The sequence below is a fragment of the Acomys russatus genome, chromosome 25, assembly GCF_903995435.1.
Source record: "Acomys russatus chromosome 25, mAcoRus1.1, whole genome shotgun sequence".
In the NCBI taxonomy this organism is placed as follows: Eukaryota; Metazoa; Chordata; class Mammalia; order Rodentia; family Muridae; genus Acomys; species Acomys russatus.
Window position 1 is genome coordinate 42,655,134 of NC_067161.1, and position 16,465 is coordinate 42,671,598.

Below are 16,465 nucleotides of genomic sequence, written 5' to 3' on the forward strand. Positions count from 1 at the left end.
AAAGAAAAAAAGCCTTAACATATACTGGACCCCAACTAAAAAAGGCTGTTTCCTGTTTCTTTGTTCTTTCCTGGGCTTGATTGACAAATGCTTTTCATGTTCCTATCTTGTAGGATGATGAAATTCCTATAAGCCAAATTACAGTGCTGTCACTTTCTCATTAGTAGGTTGACTTTAACAATCTGCTGACATCAATGGCATGGTAAGAATGAAGTTTAACTGCTTTCTCAGACTTAAAAACCCTGCCAGGGAATAATTTGTGGATACATTGCATAGAGCCTGGAACAGGTGGGTGTTCAATGGTAGGTGAATCTTATGCTAATTTTAAAATAAGTACAAGGCTCTAACATACAATTGCTCCCTCTGTTGTATCTCACAGCGGCAGAGCAGAAAACAATAACCTCGGGCTTGGTCTTTCCCCTAAGCACAGCTTACAAACACTGACTTCTCGAGATCGGAAGCACAAAATGCACACAAAGAAATCACTAGAAAGTATTTTAACAAAGCCCACTAGTTTAAATAGCTCAAAGTATTACAGAATTTTTTACTCTAAAACATGCAGAGGCAAAAGGAGTCCCTCAGAACCACTTTGTACCCTATGACCGTTACATTGCTTTTTACTTGAAGTTTGAAGCAGTGTGAAATGACTCCAAATACTTTGTTCAAAGACCAGGATGAGCCACACAGCACACACACTCAGACAAGCCTCGGCCGATGCCTACACCCAAACATAAGGCTGTGTCCAGGGGTGGATCATGTTCTGGGGTTTTGCAAAGCAAATGGAAATATTAGGAAGGGTCAATATATTTCAATAGAAGAGCCATAATGCCCTGAAAGCAGGAATTTGACACCATTTTAAATATAATTCATATATATATATATTTAAAATCAAACACAATTAAATAGAATATGGTTTAAGTACATGAATACTTCGGGATGACAGAGGTGGTACATAGTACCAAAAACTTTTACACAGCCTTTTTGCTTCTTCTGTTGATGAACAGTGTGCCTCTATACATATTGCAATGAAATAAATTTTCTATTCATTCAAGACTTTCCCAAGGACAGAGGTGATTAATAATTTTATATATATACATATATATACACACACACACATATATTCTTTTGCAAATTCTGAGCAAAAGCATTAACACCTAAGAAAGCTTCCTTTTTCTCTAAACTGTCACACACAAGGAAGCCCTGGCACCATGCGGCCAAGGGGGCGTGCTTGCCGACTGGGTGGCCCCCCAACAGCTGCGCCACAGGTGCAAAGCCAACTAAGCAGAAGGGCAGCAAGTGAGTCTCCTACTGTCTGAAGACAAAGGGAAAGGCAACTGCACATTTCCCACTCACAGTGAAGAATTGGGGAGACACTCAATAGCGAGAACTTCTTTCCCCACCTTATTAAAAAACTAAAATCAAATCTGAGAATGCGTTCCAAATACCACATGGGAAAAGCTGGAGTGATACTTAATTTTTTTGCATGTGTACTCTGAGGAGGGGACGAAGTGTCTGGAGCACAGCGATCCTATGGAGGGATGGGTCTTGAGGCCCAGAGTAAACTAAATTTGCCCTTCTGTTAGCAGAGGAAAGACTAGCTTTAAGGATGTAACATCTCAGGAGTGAGTGAAATGTGAAATGTGAAAATTGTGCTCCGTCACCACAGAGAAGAATGACATCACTGAGGCTCAACCCATGACTGGCATCTTTCTAAATTAACGCCTCTGAAGGAAGACTACACTAGGAATCCTCACATGTGCCACGAGCTGCCAGCCCACACTGCCACTTGGAACAGCATGTGCCAGGTAGGACTGACTCGCCTGTGAATTTGAGGACAAGAACTAAGCACCTCTGTCTCATGCTTTCTGACACTGTTAAGGATGGACTGTGCCGCAAGCATGTGGACCACACACCCACTCATGCTTCTCTGCCTCACACAGGACGTGGTCCCTGTCTCCTCCAGTGGGTAACTCTCTCATAGTAGGTTACGGCGACTGGAAAGCTAATTGTCTATTAATGTCACCAACACCACTTTGTATCTTGTGACTCACTGTGTGAGCAGCACGCACATCTATGTCTACATTCAACAACAGCTCTCGGACTGTCTTCCATTCTTTCTTGGAAACAACAGTGATCTAGCAGTGAAAAGAAATGCAGTGCTCCATTTTCATCGGCTGTGTTGAGGGATCCAACCAAGGGAAAAGTTCTTATTTTTCAAAATCAGATTTCTGTATCTCTGGTTTTGAGTCATAGCTAGGAAAAAAGAAGAAAACAAAAGAAAAAGGTAAGGTACATTCCTGTAGTAAGTGACATATTATCAGCACAGATGGAAAAAAATGTCCAGTTCATCTATAGTCCTCCCTGTGTGTCAGAGCTTAGGGCACAGCAGAGCACTCTATTGTGAGGCAAAGTATCAATTACCCTCAGATATCTCTGAGTTAGAGGAGCTGACCGAGGCTAAGAACTTGCTTTTCTTTTCCTGTTTGGACAATGGTTAGTAGAATGACTTCAGTTGTTTGGTCGCTAGGAATAAATTCTCTCAGGTTTTATTTGGCTTATAAAACTCCCTTTATTTCAACTTATCAAAAGATACCTCATTCTTTCACTTTTTACCCTTTTAGGCACTTTAAAAACACTGGTTAATCCCAGCACTCGGGAGGCAGAGGCAGGTGAATTGTTCTGAGTTTGAGGCCAGCCTGGTCTACAAAGCCAGTTCAAGATAGGCAAGGCTACATAGTGAAACCTTGTCTTGAAAAACCAAAACAACAACAACAACACAAAAATAAATACAACACGGGCTCAGTGCTGTTCTGGCTTGCTTGCGTTCTGACAAGATGACTGCTGTCTTATCTATGCATGTAACATTTCCAGCTATTTTAAAGACTTTCTCTTTGTGACTGGAACCCAGAACTTATGTGTCCTAGATTTTTATTTATATTTATTTCCTCCTCCTAGATTTTTATTTATATTTATTTCCTCCTCTATCTACAGACTTATAATTTTCATCAAATCTGGAACTTTCTAATCATTGTTTCTTCATGTATTTTTTTTTCTGCATCTCAACTTCTTTGCGGTTCAAGTGTTTGTTAGATGGTATTCACACAATCCATAGTTTTTCCATAGTTCCAGTCTTTCTGTTTGTCTTCATGTGGGAGTTTGCACTGCTTTGCCATGAACACTTTCTTGTGGTTCCTAGATGGCAACTGACCTCATCCAGTGATTCTTCATCTCTAATATTATTACTTATTTCAAGAACGTTGGTTTTTTAAGACTTATCTTCTATTTCTCCTGACTATATTGTCTACCCGGACAATCCTTTAATTCAATATTACTTTCTGTGAGTGTGTGGGTGGGTACACATGCTGTAACAGGCTGTGGAGGCCAGGACAGCTTTGTCAGTCAGTTCTCTCTTTCCACTTTTATGTTATGCTCCTTTTCAGAGGACCAGCTCTTGTTTTAGCATACAGTTGCTACGTAGAGAGTAGTTTGATCCTTCCAAGCTGCTTTTTAATTTTGTTGGGTCTACTAGGGCTGACACAGCTCAAGAGGTAAGACATAAGTCCCCAATGCTCTGTATCCTTTGTGCTATTACTGTGGCCAAAAAGAACAACTACTCCTAGCCCTGACTTTCAGGTATCAATCAGTGTCTAACTTTTGGGGATTTATTCCCTAGAGATAAGCATTCTCACCCACATCCATGCAGACTGGTAACTGGCCAATGACTTGAGGGACTTCCCAAGGACCTCCGTATCCTTTATTTTCTGGACAGCATTTTCTTTTGTGTTCTCCTCTTTCATAACCGCTATAAATAACTGCACCAAGCTTTCCCTCTCTAAACTTTCCTTTTGATTCCTCAGTTCAGCAAATCTCCTGGGTCTGTTCAAATTTGCTGGCTCTCCTTCAGAAGCCAGTTCTCAATAGTGGGCTAAGGGTCATTTTGATCCCATTCCTTTCAGGGATTACAGTCCCACACAGACCACTGTCCACAATGTGGAAACATGTTTCATTTAGTTCCTCAATCTCAATTCCTTATGACGAGAAGGTAATTTCTCCAACAGTTAATACTTCAGAGGTAGATACAGAAATATCCTATGTATACATACGTTTATGTATGTATAAAACAATTTGTACCATTTTTACTTATTTGTGTGTTTATACATGTGAGTGCAGGTATCTGAGGAGGCCACAGGCATCAGATCTAGGTGTTACAGGCAGCTGTGAATGCAGGGAAGCAAATGCTGGCCCTGTGCAAGAGCAGTATGCACTCTCAACTGCAGTCTTAATTTCAGCTTCTCTTTATTTTATTTTATTTATTTATTTTTTTTTTTTTGGTTTTTTCGAGACAGGGTTTCTCTGTGTAGCCTTGGCCATCCTGGACTCACTTTGTAGACCAGGCTGGCCTCGAACTCACAGTGATCCACCTGCCTCTGCCTCCCGAGTGCTGGGATTAGCTCCTCTTTAAAAAAAATTTTTTTTTTCACTATTAAATACTCAAAGTGTGTTGGGGGGGGGGGCACATGTGTTTGTTATTGTACAAAAGCTAGGTCAGGGCACTTTGCCCAATATTCACAAAGCCCACAGGTTGCTCACAAACACCATACAAGCCTGTTGTGATGGACGGCCTAGGAGGTGGAAGTGGGAGGTCAGAAGTTCCAGGTGAACTGGCCACAAGACTTTGGGGCTAGCCCAGGCTACATTGAGACCCTGTCTCACACAAGCAGCAGCAGCAGAAGGCTGAGCCAGAGTGGACGCACCCTTACCTTTGTAGCTCTCTCTAAAGGCTGATCACAGTGTGCCTGCTGCATGACGTCACTCACTATCATTTTCGCGATCTTCCAAGCTAGCTCTTCTTGGGCCTGGAAGAAGTAATTCAAATTGTTGATCATTACCACGATCAACATACATATAATCATTTGGATTAAAAAGCACCTTCCCGGGGCTGGAGGGATGGCTCAGAGGTTAAGAACATTGGCTGTTCTTCTGAAGGTCCTGAGTTCAATTCCCGGTAACCAAATGGTGGCTCACAACCATCTATAGTGAGATCTGGTGCCCTCTTCTGACCTGCTGGTTCACATGCAGGCAGAGCACTGTATAAATAATAAATTAATTAAAAAACAAAAACAAAAACAAAACACCTTCCCATATGTCAAAGAATCTGGACACCTTTGGCTATGATATATTAACATGACATCCACTGTCTTACAGGGTCAGCCACTGAGGAGCCAACATCATGACTACTTTGTACATCTGATGGTCAAAATAGAACACTGCGTTTTGTACTCACATCTCTCAACATCCGTAACTGATTCAAAGACAAGCTTCCCCCAATGGGAACTTGACAAGAAACCATCTCAGCTTCTGTCTCTGCACTAATGACCTGGTGTAGTGGTGGAAACCTGAGGTACTTGTTTCAGTGGCCATAGTCTCTGGATTGAAGATACTTTTACTGTTAACACACGGCAATTATTAAACGCTAAGAGGAGCCTTTCTTGTTACAACCAGGGTAGGAGAGCACTAATGCAATCTGCCTAACAAGGAAACCAAAGGAAGAGAGCGTCAGCCTTCCTTAAACAAGGGTAGACTGGAATTCTGGGTTTTTTGCTTGGTTTGGTTTTTCGAGACAGGGTTTCTCTGTGTAACAGCCCTGGCTGTCCTGGAACTCTCTTTGTAAACCAGGCTGGCCTTAATTAAACTCACAGAGACCCACCTGCCTCTGCCTCTGAGTGGTGGGATTTAAGGTGTGCACCACACCCAGCTGGCTTTTTGTTTCTATAAGAATATACTAAAGACGTACCTCATCAGTATTTCCTTGCACCCACTTCTTCATAGCTTGTGAGAACATGAATCCTAGTAATAAACAAAATGAAAATGAATATGGATTTCAGGTATAATCATGTATTACAAATGTTTTCAGGAGACGCCACTTAGACATGCATATTCTTTCCCAATTTAAAAAAAGAAAAAAAAATCATTAATAAAAACAGCTTTTATTGGGCCAGGTGTGGCCCAATAGATTAATTATCAAGGTTTAATAACTGAGATGAGCCTAGACATACTATTACGAAAAACACAAAATTCAGATCTTTTCCTTCAATAATAAAAGTTATTGAAGGTTTTTCTTTAAAAAAAAAAAAAAAAAAAAAAAAAAGCCAGGTGTGGTGGTGCACACCTTTAATCCCAGCACTTGAGAGGCAGAGGCAGGTGGATCTCTCTGAGTTCAAGGTCAGCCTAGTCTACAAAGTGAGTCTAGGTCAGCCAAGAATACTCAGAGAAACCCTGTCTCAAAAAACCAAAAACTACTCGGGAGGCAGAGGCAGGCGGATCGCTGTGAGTTCGAGGCCAGCCTGGTCTACAAAGTGAGTCCAGGATGGCCAAGGCTACACAGAGAAACCCTGTCTCGAAAAAAACAAAACAAAAAACAAAACAAAACAAAAAACCAACAACAACAACAACCCCAAAACCCCAAAACCCAAAACCCAAACCAAACCAAACAAAAAAACCAACCAACCAAACAAACAAAAATTGCCAGCCAGTGGTAGTATACACCTTTAATCTCAGTACTTTACTTGGAGGCAGAAGCAGATAGATCTCTTTGAGTTTGAGGCCAGCCTGTTTTACATAGTGAGTTCCAGGATAGCCAGAGCTACAAAATAAAAATCCTAGCTCAAAAAATCAAAATAAAAAAGATTTGTTTATTTGTTAATCTGTCTGTGTACATGAGTGCAGGATCCCATGGAAGCCAGAAACCCTGGAGCCTCTGGAGCTGCAGTTATAGGTGTTTTAAGCCATACCATATGGGTGCAGAAAGCCAGATTCCAGTCTTCCATAAGAGCAGCAAGCACTCTTAAGCACTGAGTCATCTCATTTAAGGTTTTAAATACTAGTGTGACCATCAGTTATTGCCCAGCAGAGGCAATAGGCCATAATACCAAAACCTCACATGGCTGCTGAATTATGTACTTTCCACACTACTCGCCTGTTAGGCTCATCTGTAGACTTAACACAGGTGGACAGTCTGCTTTGCTGACATTTTTTACTCCCCTGTATTTGGCTCCTCTTCTCCCACTTCTTCAGGATAGCACTGCCAAGCTCCTCCACTGACACATTCTCTTTGATGCCTTTGACCCCGCCCCCCATGGCTTTAAACTTCCTATATGCCAAGAACCAAGAACCTCATCTTTTGGCACCAAATCTATACTTCTAAGTGATCTATAGGCCTCTCAGAACTAACATATTCTAAGAAAGCTCATGTGCCTCCCATCTGACCTTATCTGCTTCTCATCTACTCTGTCTTTTATTTAAGTCCGTATTTTTTTTCACTCCAAGAATCCACACTTAAATATATATATAACCTAAATCTGGGTATGGTAGCACATGGCTTTAATCCCAGCAGTAAGAGGCAGGTGGATCTCTCTGAGTTTGAGGCCAGCCTGGTCTACAAACCAAATCCAACAAGGATAGTATACAGAGAAATCCTGTCTCAACCAAACCAAACCAACCAACCAAACAAACAAAATAAACCTAGGGAGGGGAATACTGTTTAGTGGTAGGATACTTGCCTAGTATGCAGGAGGTTTTGAGTTCATCCCTTTAATTACAAAAATGTTAAAAAAATACAATAAAAAAATAATAAACACCTCCCAGGCTACCTTCCTTGTTTACATATGAAATCTGCCACCAAATTTCACCCTAGAGTGCAATCTCTTGAGTTTAAGCTTCAGTCTTTACTCCTGCTTCTAATTCCTGCTAACATTTTATCTCACCTCAAACCCCCTTCTCCTTAGTACCAGTCCTACAGGCTGAGTCTTCTCCATAGCCATCTCTCCCCAGCACGACTTCTTTCAAAATTTACCATCAGAGAGACGCTTCTGGCCAACAGTGAGCTCTAGCACTCAGTACCTGTAAGTTAATCTCCTTAATGAGGCCTAGGACTCTCCAAAGACTGGCACAAGGAGAGGTGCAAGTGCAGGGGTATGTGCTCACATCTTTTCTGAAATTCCTTCTTGTTATTATTTTAAGATTTACTGCTGCTGTTGTTGTTTGTGTAGTCCTGCCTGTCCTAGAACTCTGTCTGTAGGCCAGGCTGGCCTTGAATTCAGAGATCTGCCTGCTTCTGCCTGCCTGGTGCTGGAATTAAAGGTATGAGCGACCATAACTAAATGTGTGTGTGCATGCATGTATGTGATCGGGATTAAAGGTATGAGCTACCATAACTGTGTGTGTGTGCAGGTGTGTGACCAGGCATGAATGCAGATGTCCAGAGAGGCCGGAAGTGTCAGATCTCTTGGAGCTGGAGATACAGATGGCTGTGAGTCACCTGCCCTTGAGTGCTGGGAAGTGAATTTAAGTTCTCTGCTTGAGTAGGAAGAAAGTGTTCTGAACTTCTGAGCCATCTCCCAAGCCATTTGCTGTTTTTTCGGTTTTTGTTTTTAAATATAACCTCTCAACTTAGTTTGCTCTGAAACAAAAGTTCTTATAATCTTATAAACCTCAAGATATCCACAAGTCTTTTAATAAAGAAAAAAACTTTATCATTATTGTTGTTATTACTGCTACTACCACTACTACTGAGGGGCAGGGGCACAGATGTGCTAGGATCCAAGTGTGGAAATCAGAGAGCAACTCAGTGGAGCCAGCATGGGTTCTGGGGCCTGAGCCCAGGTTGTCAGGCTTACTTGGCAAGCACCTCACCCAGGGAACCATCTTGTCAGCCTCAGCAACTTCCTCAAAACTCAATCTTTTTCTCTATACTCTATTACCAGGATGACAACAACTCAGTCTAGCTGTCCTCAGCAAAGAAGGCAGAGGAAAGGGAGGTTACTCTGAGTCAAAACCCTGGAGCTGGTAGCTGTGATGATAGTGTTAACTGTCAGACCTGCTTACTGAGGTGGCGCCACTCTCTAGCTGGGGTTCTGGACTGCATAAATGAAGACAGGGAACCGAGGACAGCGTGCATTCATCTGTTTCTGCTCCTGGCTGTGGACCCGACGTGACCAGCTCCAGCTTTTAAGTTCTTGCCTCCCTGAGTCCCTGTCATGATGGAGTGTATGCATGACTGTGAGACAGAACAAGCCCTTCTTTTGTTTTGTTTGTTAGAATATTTTATGACAGGACCACAAACCATTAATTTGTTAAGTGATTCCTAAAGCCACAGCCTCCTTAGCCCCCAGTGTCTTCATTTGTAGAAAGGGTAAGCATATACACAGATGCTTCATCTAAGAACTTAAAACATCCACTAAGTATCCACTATTTAGGCCTGAGCAAAGAGGAAGGATTTCTTTTGAGTATCTGCAGACAAAAAGGTTATGTAGATAAAATGCACATGTCTGTGAAAAAGACAACCAAGTTTAAAAAATGACTTTGTTCTGAAATAAAATAAAGCCCATAATTTTACCACTCAAAATATTCATCAATTAAAAATTTAGGTTAATCTATCCACAAATGTTTATTAATATATGCTAGACACAATTTTAGAAACAAGGAATACATTGCCAAATAAAGACAAGGCAGCACCCTGAGCTCACAGTGCTGATGTTACAGTTACAAGAGAAGCAGCACACGGGCGGCTCATGTGACAGGGAAGGCTTGTCTGAAGAGACAATCCTGAGATGAGAGCCCAACCGCTGCCCACAGACCTCAGCAGGGCAGCAACTACAAAAGGCCCTATGAAGGCAGAAACTTTACAACTGCCAAGGCTGGCTCAATTAGAGCTTGGCTTATGGAAAAAAGAATGGCTCAAAGTAACACTGTAAAGGCCAGAAGGGGGCAGTCTTAGGTCACAGCAGGAAGGACAGATCTTACTTCAAGTGTAACAGGATGCCAGAGGAAGACACAGGTGACGAGAGGCCGTAAGGTGTACACCTGACACCTTGACTACACTGCACTTTCTAGTTCAGTCCTCAATTCTTTTTTCACAGTAGGGATGAGGGGGAAATGCAAAGTAAACGCTCATGCATCTCATTTTGCATGCTTAATTGCTATTAAACTTTTTACAGATCCTTTCAGGTGGTATTTTAATATATAACTTAAGTATTATGGACATTCACCACTGGAGACCAGGCTAGCCTCAAACTCACAGAGATCCACCTGCCTCTGCTTTCCAATGCTGGGATTAAAAGTGTGCACCACCATACTGACATGGAGAGTCTTTGAACAATACTATATATAAATATTTCCTATCAAAAAGGATAATTTCCAGTTTATAAGAAATCCAGATTAAGTTAAGTAACAACATTATAAAAATCTAGGAAGCAGAGAATTCTGGAATTAGCCTGATGTTTTTACAGGTCCAGAGGCCTAAGAAAAGAACCAAGTCAGGGAAAACCTGATCAGACCACACCTCTGTATTTTCAGGAGTATTTTCTGACACACTCTGTCTTTATGTTCCTGTATCACCGTCTCTGAGTGAAACTGCTGGCAGAAACGCAATCTTGTTGCCTTTCCCTCTAATATGACACAAATCAAACTGCTCTTCTACTATGTGCCTAACCCACAAGCGCCACCATTCATGCCTTAGGTGCCAACAAGATGCTTCTCCATTTCTTCTCTTAAACTGCTATGTTCTGTTTCCAAATGGCTGCCAGAACAATTCCTTCAAGGCAGAAGCCCTATCCGTCACTTCTCTACCCCAACATGCCGCGAGTCTCCACACCCTCTCCTCTGCAGTGGTACTCTCCACCTCCACCATCCTTTTTTCTGCTCAGTCTACTCTGCACACACTGGCCTTGTGCCTTGATCATGAGGGCTGCTCAGTTCAGGCCTCTACTCCTTCATCTGAGACGCTGCTGGATTGAAACCTCTCTTCCTGGAGCCTTGGCCCTCCTTAAGCCGTGGCTACCCTTCCTGAAGACTGCCTTTTAAATATTACTTCCCACTCTTCTGACAGTCCCTTACCCTGCATTTCACTCTTACAGCTAAGTATTAAACATATGCATAAGCTGTGTTTACTGTCCTCACTGTCACGTGAGTTACACAGAAAGCAGAGCGCCTGTTTTCTCCTATGTACTGAGAACACCCTAGGCACAGTAGACACATTATTACTTCTTAGAATGAATGATGTGCAGAGACTGAATAACCAGAATAAGCAGAGACAAAGGAGAGATGAACATCACTTATTGGGTTATGGGCACAGCTCAGTGGTACAACACTGTATGTACCAGGAACTTGGTGTAATCCCCAGCACTGAAAAAAAAATTTTACATTTTTCATTACCCTCTACACTCTTGTCAGCAGAACACCTTACACATCTCTGATAAAACAGAAAATAAATCGATTATATGGGTAAAGTCAACTAGAAACAGACCCTCTTTGTTTTTTGTTACTTCACTAACTTTTGTATTTTTTTCTGAAAAGAGATCATTCGTCAAAATAGTGGTGAAATTCTTTATCAAAATATAATTGTCTTACAGAGCTGGGAGACGGCTCAGCAAGAGAAGAACTGTGCATGTGTGAGAACCCGAGTTCACTCCCAGCACCCACGTGTGAATCCCAGTGCTCCTACGGGGCAGTGGGGAGGAGGACCCAAGTTCATTCCCCAGCACCCACGTGTGAATCCCAGTGCTCCTACGGGGCAGTGGGGAGGAGGCAGAGATACCTACACTCACACTTCCAAACATCACACACACACATTAAAGAGAAAAAGATATATAAATTCATGTAAAAACAGATAAAGCACAAAAGAAGGCAGTGCTACTAAACCCAAAAGGAAGACTGACAACATGACAACAGCGCCCCCCCCCCCCCTTTTGGAGATAGGGTTTCTCTGTGTAGTCTTGGCTGTCTTGGATTCACTTTATATAAACCAGGCTGGTCTTGAACTCAGAGATCCACCTGCCACCTGTCTCTGCCTCTGCCTCTTGAGTGCTGGGATTATAGGTGTGCTCCACTCGCCCAGCTTCCAACAGCTCCTACTTTTTAAGTCTAACAAAGTGGGGCATTTCCTCTTCAAAGTTGATCCAACCACAGACAAGTTCTAGATGTCATCTGAATGGATCAACATTTGTTTCCCAAATTTTCCAGTGTGGACCAATTGTTTAGGACTAGATTCAGTCACAAACTGGGTGTGGTGGTGCATGCCTCTAATCCCAGCACTTGGGAGGCAGAGGCAGGTGGACCGTTGTGAGTTCGAGAAAGCGAGTCTAGGACAACCAAGGCTACACAGAGACCCTATCTCCAAAAACAAAAAAAAAAAAAAAAAAAAAGAACTAGATTCAGTCACAAAGAATGCATTTTTATGAGAAACGGGCTTGAAAGGTGCTGTACACACCTATAATCTCAGCACTCAGAAGGCAGAGGCACATAGATGTCTGTGAATTCCAGGCCAGCTAGGGCTATACAATGAAACCCTGTCTCAAAAAGGAAAAAAATAGGGGTGGGGGTGGGGGGAGGAAGACAGACAAACTTAAAGGGCTAAGGAGAGGGCTCAGTGGACAAAGAGCTTGCTGTGTTGAGATTCCCAGAACCCACACAAACAGCTGGGTGTGGCAGTGCACACCTTTAACCTAACTGCTGGGGAGTGAGGTGGTGGGGTCGGGCTGGGGTGGGGTGCTGAGCCAGGCAGCCTAGCTGAAAGCCAAGTCTCAGGTTTGTTAGAGACCCTGTTTCAAAACAGCAAGGTGAAGAAGTGAGTAAGGAAAACATCCCCACACCAATCTCTGCCCTTAGCCACACCTGTGTGGGTGAGTGGACGTTAAGTACATGCACCACATACACTCAAGGTGAAAAAAAGAAAGCACCTTGAGTCTAAAAAAGACTTGACCAAGTCACTCTTCCCTTGTTAGACAAAGGACCTGGATCTCAGCGTCTTACGTTCCATGATAATTTTCAGTACCTGAGGAAATTTAATAAACTAAAAGTTCATAAGACAAGGCACAAGCCCATCCTGGATTGGATGTATACTTTTTTTTTTTTGATGTATACCTTTAAATAAAAAGAAAAACAATATTTCTCCTACTGCTGTGCTTTCTGTAGTGGCAAAGTCAAGTCCAATAAAGGAAGAGACTTTGTAGAGGTATGGTATATAAAGCCCTCACACACAGGTGTATCTATAAACACAGTAAAAACCTGGTAGTTACAACTGCTTTAAACCCTAAATCATCCTCCACTCACAGTTAGTACCTAATGTGAGCAAAAGCTGAATATGAGGAATAAAAAACTACCACATCCAACCTTTTGATTTCTTCACATCAGGTTCAGGTTCAGACTCTCGGATGAACTGCCCCAAGTCACTGACTCTCCCAAAGGACATCTTCCTAAACATGATGAAAAGACAGGTATCATTTCTAAAACTCAAAACAAGTTAAATAGCTCATCTAAAGCTCAAAAGCCGGGACCACAATTCATAATAATTCAATTTTATTCAAAGGCAGGTTTATTTGAAATAGAACCTCTTTTCATGGAGACTGGAAGAATTTCTAAGTCAGAGCTGGAGAGATAGATGGCTCAGAGGTTAAGAACACTGACTGACTTCTCTTCCAGAGGACCAGGGTTCAAATCCCAATGCCCACATGACAGCTCACACTGTCTGTAAGTCCAGTTCCAGGGCATATGATATCCTCACACAGACATACATGCAGGCAAACACCAATGCACATTAAAAAAAAAAAAGACCTCAAAACCTATGGAATTCCTTTTTAAATCCCAAAAAAGGTTTATGAAACACAACATTAGGGTGATTCACAGTTGTAAAATTCATAGAGAATAGAAGACTAGCAAAGACAGTTTTACAGAAGAATAAACGACGGAGTCTGACTCGTTCTTTGTGATGAGCATATATGACAACTCTGGATGAAACTCTGGTTCTAGAGTGCCGTGTCTGATGGCATACGTGAGGCCCCGGCTCAATCCTCAATACTGAAGACAAAATAAAGCTAAAACAAACAAATAAACCCCTCCCCTCAACTCATGAATTAAATCACCAAACAGAACAGAGTATAGTATCAATTCTTCAAAAGCAATCAATGGAAAATGTTTGAGATAGTTTAACCACGATTGCCTGAGCAGGAAGGGGAGGGAATAATCACTTGTGAGTGAGTGCAGGGGAACAGAAAGCTTATGTGCTCTTATGCAACAAGCTCATTTTTTATAAGAGGAAACAACAAACAAACAACAAAAAACTCTCTATTACAAGTTAAAAGAAGAGAAGACTGTTCTGACACCTATATATTATTTTACTTTGGAAAGAGGCCTTATTTTAGATAGAGCTACTCTTTCTAGGAGTCTCATCTTACATATGGCATGTATGTACACCAGTATACCAACAGACACAAATGTATTTGCCTTGGAGAAAACCTCCTAGGTGCTAAAAGAACAAAAATAAAACAAACAACGAAACCTTTATGATGATAATGAAAAAAAATCATCACTTTTCTGGCCCATTTATATATTATTTTAATATATATAATAATATATAAAAAACTAAATGAAACATTTTGCAACTGAAGCTAGTGGGATTCTTTTTTGTTGTGTTGTGATTGTTCGTTCTGTTTTGTTTTTTTGAGACAGGGTCTCTATGTAGCCTCAAATGTCCTGGAACTTGCTATAGAGAGAGGTTTGCACTAGCCGCCATGTTTGACTAGTGAGGTTCTAAGTAAACACACAATTCCGTAAGTGCAGAGGGATTGTAACTCAGAACATGGCTGCTCTGGTTGGAGGTCACACCCAAAGCCCTTCTAGATCTATTGATCCAGTTGGAAACAAACACACCTTTAATCCAGGGGACAGAGGCAGGCAGATCCAAGTTCAAAACCAGCCTAGTATAGAGCAAGCATCAGGTAAAGAAAGGCTTATGTCCTGGCGGGACATGCCTTTAATTCGAAACCAGATTAAATACATCAGCTGGGAGAGGAGTTTGAGCCAGAACAGCTGAGTTGAACCAGCCAGCCCAGAGCTCAGAAAGAACAAGTAAGGGCAGACATATTAAGCAGTAAGTCTCAGAGGCTGAAACATTCTAGGTTAGACTATACAGAGGCTAGAAGCTTCCAGGACTAGGCTTAGGTTAGCAGACAAGAGTCAGTAATCCCCCAAGACAACAACTGAAACGGGCGAATAAAAGTCCCCTTTACACATAAATTTCATCTTCAAGAAAGAGCTCATCTGGACTTTGTCCATCATTTTCTGTGTGTGTGTGTGTGTGCGCGTGTGTGCGCGCGCGCATGTAGGCCAGAGGGCAATTTCAGGTGTCTTCCTCATTCTCCACTGTATTCATTATTGTTTTAAATGTGTATGCAATGTATTTATTTATGTAGTTGGTGAAAGGACAACTCACAGAAATCAGTCAGCTCTCTTCTCCCATATGGTTTTCAGGGATTGAACTCACTCAGGTGGTCAGGTGTAGTGGATGTAAACGTATTTTTGTTTTGATCCCAAGTGTGGGAAGTGAAACAGACTTGTGTGAGGGTGTGCAGTGTTTGTCCGCTAGTAACAGACTTGTGAGAGGACTCGTGGTGTTTGTGTACTAGAGCAGGGACCACCTCTTAGAGTCAGGCTTAGCAGCAAGCGTCTTCACCCGTTCAGACACCTTACTGGCCCCATCCACTTTTCTTTTTAGCCTCAAACCTCAAATGAACCCGGAGCTTGTTGACTCACTTAGACTGGAAGGCCAACGAGCCCCAGGGATCCTTCTGCCCTTCCAGTCCAAACATGCAAACCCGCCTTTAACCCCAGCACTCGGGAGGGAGAGGCAGGCGGACTGATGTGAGTTTAAGGCCAGCCTGGTCTACAAAGCAAGTCCAGGACAGCCAAGGCTACACAGAGAAACACTGTCTCAAAAAACAAAAACAAAAAAAGGCAGACCCACCCTACCATGCCTGGCTTTTTATGGAGGCAATGGAGGTAAGTACTTTGTCTAACAATTTTAAAAGATCATATTACACAAAAGCTAGGCAGGCAAGATGGCTTAGTGGGTAAAGGCACTTTTAGGAGCAAGCCTGGAAACCAGAGGTCAAACCCAAATAACGGTGAAAAGACACAACCCACTCAACAAAATGGTACTCTGCCCTTCACATCTGCACCATGACATGTGTGTCCACAGATATCTCTCACACACACACACACACACACACACACACACGATTAGTACAAACTTGACACAGCCATTGTGATTAAACGTTTTGTTTTCCTCACAGTTTTTTCTAGCCTTCTCAGTCATCCAAATGCCACTGCTAATACTGTTAATTTTTTTAATTTATCTATTTATTTGTATACAGTGCTCTGCCTCTATGTATGCATCAGATCACATTATAGATGGTTGTGAGCCACCATGTGGTTGCTGGGAATTGAACTCAGGACCTCTGGAAGAGCAGGCAGTGTTCTTAACCTCTGAGCCACCTCTCCAGCCCTACCTTTCTGACAAAAGCATTAAGGTATGGTGAAATCACTTTCACAAACTGCTAAGATCAAGTACAGCACAGGGTAAGTAATCAAATCTACATCGGTATATCAAGCCACACTAGGGTTTATGTAGTCA

At 42.1% G+C, this 16,465-nt stretch overlaps 1 protein-coding gene across 1 annotated transcript in view; it reads right to left on the reverse strand.

Annotated features, from left to right (window-relative positions):
* Nucleotides 1-4,557: 4,557 nt before the first annotated feature.
* Nucleotides 4,558-16,465, reverse strand: part of Akap10 (A-kinase anchoring protein 10) — a 56,239-nt gene continuing 44,331 nt past the window's right edge. The window contains exons 12-14 of the mRNA XM_051167311.1: nucleotides 13,168-13,250; nucleotides 5,795-5,847; nucleotides 4,558-4,856 (exon numbers count right to left, since the gene is read on the reverse strand). Coding sequence (XP_051023268.1) covers nucleotides 4,710-4,856; nucleotides 5,795-5,847; nucleotides 13,168-13,250 — 283 coding nt within the window. The 3' untranslated portion in view covers nucleotides 4,558-4,709. The remainder of the gene's footprint in view (nucleotides 4,857-5,794; nucleotides 5,848-13,167; nucleotides 13,251-16,465) is intronic.